This window comes from Triticum aestivum, chromosome 5A (assembly GCF_018294505.1).
Source record: "Triticum aestivum cultivar Chinese Spring chromosome 5A, IWGSC CS RefSeq v2.1, whole genome shotgun sequence".
Taxonomy (NCBI): domain Eukaryota; kingdom Viridiplantae; phylum Streptophyta; class Magnoliopsida; order Poales; family Poaceae; genus Triticum; species Triticum aestivum.
This window is the reverse complement of record NC_057806.1, coordinates 512,991,078-512,995,696: the sequence shown is the minus strand read 5'-3', so window position 1 is coordinate 512,995,696 and position 4,619 is coordinate 512,991,078. Positions and strand designations below refer to the sequence as shown.

General features: G+C 47.0%; 1 protein-coding gene across 1 annotated transcript; it reads left to right on the top strand.

Moving 5' to 3' along the window:
- The first annotated feature begins 697 nt into the window (after positions 1–697).
- LOC123104425 (sister chromatid cohesion 1 protein 3) lies at positions 698–2,932 on the top strand. The gene has a single exon (XM_044526267.1). It carries the CDS (start codon positions 791–793, stop codon positions 2,708–2,710), a length of 1,920 nt encoding a protein of 639 aa, XP_044382202.1. The 5' UTR covers positions 698–790; the 3' UTR covers positions 2,711–2,932.
- Positions 2,933–4,619: the final 1,687 nt, after the last annotated feature.

The window sequence follows — 4,619 nt, the reverse complement described above, 5'->3', positions numbered from 1 at the left end:
CCAAGCGCTCGACTCCCTATTTTGCGTCGATGCCGCGTCGAGCGCCAGGATTTGAGCGCTTAACTGCCGATCGGCCAGGATAACAATCCTGGCGCCTTGCCTTAGCGCCCCGCGTTGGATATGCTCTTATGCCATTTATATACAAAAAATATAAATAAAAAAGGTAAACATGGCGTGCCATGCCGGCCCGCATGCCCAGCCATCAGGCTCAGGCATGGCCCAAGGCATGCCGTGTGCCTGGCACGATCCGATTAGAGTGTGCTGAGCTCGGCCCGTCATGTGCCGTGCCAGCGTGCTCGCGGCCCGGCAATGCCAGGCCCAGCCCGTTTGGCCAGCTTTGACCCCGTGGGTACTTTTTACGGAAGGAGAAGGTTCTTTTTGTATTTTTTCTTTGGCTGGAAAAAATGGGGCGTGCGAGGAGGAAATTGGTGTGGCCGTCCGATGAAAAAGGCGAGATTTTTTTAAGGGAAAGACGAAACTTTAGCAGCACAAGAAAAAGAAACTTCCCGCAAAATAATCCCGCCAAAAATTGACCCCCACCCCACACCCTCCACCCAAAATGATCCCGCCAAAAATTGAAACTTTCCTCCCAAAATGATCCCGCCCTCCATTTCATCTTCCCGCCGCCCCATCCCAGCAAGATAACTTCCCCCCAATCCAATCCCGCCCCAATCTCATCTCCGCCCCGCCCTCCCGGCCTTCGCCGCCGCCACCTCCGCCGCCGCAACCAAACCCTAGCCCGCCCCCCCGTCGAACCCCACCCTCCCTCCCTCCCCACCAGGCCGCAGCCATGTTCTACTCCCACTCCGTCCTGGCTCGGAAGAGCCCGCTGGGCACGGTGTGGATCGCCGCGCACCTCGAGCGCAAGGTCAACCGGACGCAGATCGACGGCGTCGACGTCCCCTCCTACGCCGCCTCCATCATGGACCCCGAGGTCCCCATCGCGCTCCGGCTGTCGGGGCATCTCCTCCTCGGGCTCGTCCGCATCTACTCGTGGAAGGTGAACCACCTGTTCCAAGATTGCAACCGGATGCTGAGCGCGGTCAGGACTGCCTTCGCCTCCATGGAGGCGATAGATCTGCCGGTCGACGCGGACCGTGCTCCGTTTGAGGTAATCACTCTGCCGGAGACCTTCAGCCTGGATGATTTGAGCCTTGATGACGCGATTCGTCAGATGGATACGCCGGATCGTCATCGGCGGGCCTATGATCAGATCACCTTGTCCGGAGAAGGGTATGTGATGATCACCCTTGATGAGGATGGTGGTGCAGAGTTCACGTCTCCTGCTGGTCGATCTTCAGGATTTGAGCCTGTACAGCATGAGCAGGAGACATTCCCTCCGTTTCTTGAGGATATCATTCCTGTAGATCCTCCTCTGCAAGGCAGTCTTTCAGTGAACCCTATCAATGGGCACCAAGATACACCAGAAATATTGCGCCGAGCGACTGACAGTGTGTCAAGGTTTGAAGATGTTATTGATGGCGGTGACCCCATGGATGAAGATCCGTCGCCGTTCATAGAGAAGGTTACCACGCCACCAGCAATGCACTCACCTGTATCCCCTGTGCTTCAGACATCCATTCCCAACGTTCCAACACGTATCAGCCATGAGCCTGTTGAAGAAGCTGAAGAACCAGGAGGTGGCGCTGGACTCTTGGCACCTGCAGAATTTGTCCTTGAACCATCTCCACCACCTCAAGTACAAGGTAACAGGAGAAGGAGAAGGGCGAATGCACAGGAGAACAGGAGAAGGCCTATAATTGATGAGGAAATCGTGCTCCCCAATGATTATATGAGTAATCAAGTTGATGGCATTGAACTAGGTAGGCTGGTTCGCAGGAGGAAGATACTGCCCCATACAGCAGTGGATGTGTGGAGGTTCAACAGGATAAGCCAAAAGGACAGCCTCTTCTTTGAACCTCTGGTGCAAGGAATGTGTAGCGATCTTCATAAAGCTTATGAGGGGAACTACCCTCGTGTGAGTGACTCTGATGCTCAGCCTGCCGATGTTGTGAATGTTCGCGACTCTGATGCTCAGCCTGCTGATGCTGTGAATGTTCGTGACAAGGATGCACCTACAAGAAATGCAGATACACAGGAGCCTGAACCTCACCTCACCTTGAATTCTCTAGGAAATGGAGAGGCAACACCATTTGATTCACCACCTGAGCTCCCTCGCTTCTCTCCACAAAAGGATCTATCTCCAGTAAGAGAAGAAGATCACACCCCTTTTGAAACCCCTGGTCGAAGTGGAACCCCGCGGTCTGGACTTGGAGGAACTGGTGTTACTGTACCACTAACACATTGCAGTTATGCATCACTTGGAAAAAATACTGTTGAATCTGATTTCCCATTTGGTACTGACGATCTTGATGAAGATCTACCGGGGTTTCCTGGGCTCATGAATACCCCTAGCATGATATCCAGTGCGGGTACCAGCACCACAGGATTAGGCAGCATCATGTCTACCAGGACAAGGGCTGCCGCCCAGTACTTCAAAGGTATGATGTCTTCAGCCACGTCAGAAGACCAGCCAGGGAAATTCAGTTTAAACAGAATCTTGGACGGGAGGACAAAGAAGCAAGCTGCAAGCATGTTCTTTGAAACATTGGCCCTGAAGAGCTATGATTATATCGATGTCCATCAGGAAGAAGCGTATGGCGATATTTCAGTTTCGGTTAGACCGTCGCTCTCGAGTGCTAAACTTTGAACAACTCTGTTTCCCTTCAGTTCAATTAGAACTATTTTCTTTTGCTTTCCTGGCCTGTGTAATATCAGTCCTGGTTTAGAATAGTGCTATGTTATTTTATGCCTTCTAAGCTTCGTGTAATATTTGGTGTGTATCTCAGTTTGTCTCAGTTCTGTTCAGAACCTGGAAATGCTAGTGTGAGTGGAGCTGAAGGTGTTTTGTATACATTGTAATCTGTTTCAACCCTCCTTGTCTTTGCACCTGTGCTGAGCTACCGACGTGCGATTTTGTTGGTTGATTTTTTGCTGTGTGACTGGTGTTGCCTATGGGAAGGAGGGAGTTGAATATTGATTTAGCTTTAGCACATGAATTTAATTCTTTTGGTATAATTCAGATTTATCAGTCAATTTGATTGCTGACACCGTCCAGTAATAATGTAGACACACATTTTGCAGATGATACATCTCCTTTCAGACTTTCTTCAATTGTCTGGCCCGCAAAGTAAGAATCTGGTAAATAATATCAAAGTAGTGATCTAAAACGTCTTATTACTTTACAGAGGAGATTGCACTCAGAGACCTTTTCTCTTAATGTTTTCCAGCGGTGTGGCAGGAACTAGAGATGAATGGTACCAATCATATCCCTGCAGATAAATATGAACAGAATTATTTTGTAACTCGGTTAGTTGCAGAGCAACTAGGTCAACCAGGTTAGGATTTTGCTTTTCCTCTTCTCACTCTATATCATGCTAGTCATCCCTGCTTAAGATCTAGCCTGAACAGGGGAAGCTTCCTGTGCTATCTGGATCCTATGTACCACTTGCACCTCGCCTTCATGTTTTAAATTTTATCCACCAAGAAAAAGCCAGTGGTTATAGGAACTTTTATTTGTTTCTCACCTGGAAGTTATCATGTAATTCTTGAATTAGTTAGCACTCATTTCTAGATGTTACCCTGTGGGACTGAAATGAAACAGTATGTGCTTCACCATGTGGTCCTGGCTTCTTAGAAAGAGTTTTTCATTTGTTCTCAACAGAAATTCTCGCCTAAATCTTGCAATGGAGATAGTGTTAAGAATGGGGCTGAAGTTTTCCTCTGATGTCTGTCCAGTTAAGGTACCAAAACTTTTCACTCTCCAAGAACAAGCCTGTGGTTATAGCGACTTCTGTTTGTTGCTCACCTGAAAGTTACCTGTAATTCAGTAATTGTTGAATTAACTAGAGATTATCTATTGATGTTTATTCTGTGGGTGGAACTAATGAATGAACTTCTGTTTATTCACATGTCTGAGATAGAAGGGTCCTAGTTTACGCATAATGCATCTTATTGTTCTGTTTACATGCACCCTACTGAATGGTCTCACGCCAGGGAGGGCACCGCACAACAAGCTACACCTTAGTGGTAGTTGTAAAAAAAAAAGCTACACCTTAGTGGTTGGTGCCATAAATAAATGTGATATCTGGGCCCCTTTAGGCTTAAGATCACCAACAATTTATAGTTCTTGAAGAGGCATGCCTGATTTCAGGACCAAAGGTTAGTGATTTTGGTCAATGTTAGCTTCAGGATTGAGCAATGCATGTTTATATTTTGGTTAGATTCGTTTGTGTGCTAATTCAGTCATATTCACATTCACAGTGTTAATATGATGCCAAGTCTTATTTATGCCATTATTGTTCAGGCATTACCTGAAGGAGAGATCTGTTAATGTTTAGCTTCTCAAGGTTCACCTGGTCTATAATTTATCTTAAATTGTTAAATGGTTTTGTTGTGATACACGAATACTTGTTCGGAGGACAGGGGGCACTAATTTATCTGCTTGCAGATTAATAAAAATTTATTTGAAAGGTCTCCTATTTGATTTTCTAATTTGATCTTCACTACTGAACTTTTGATTTTGCTTGCTATCTATTTGATTTTGCCCGCATCAGAAC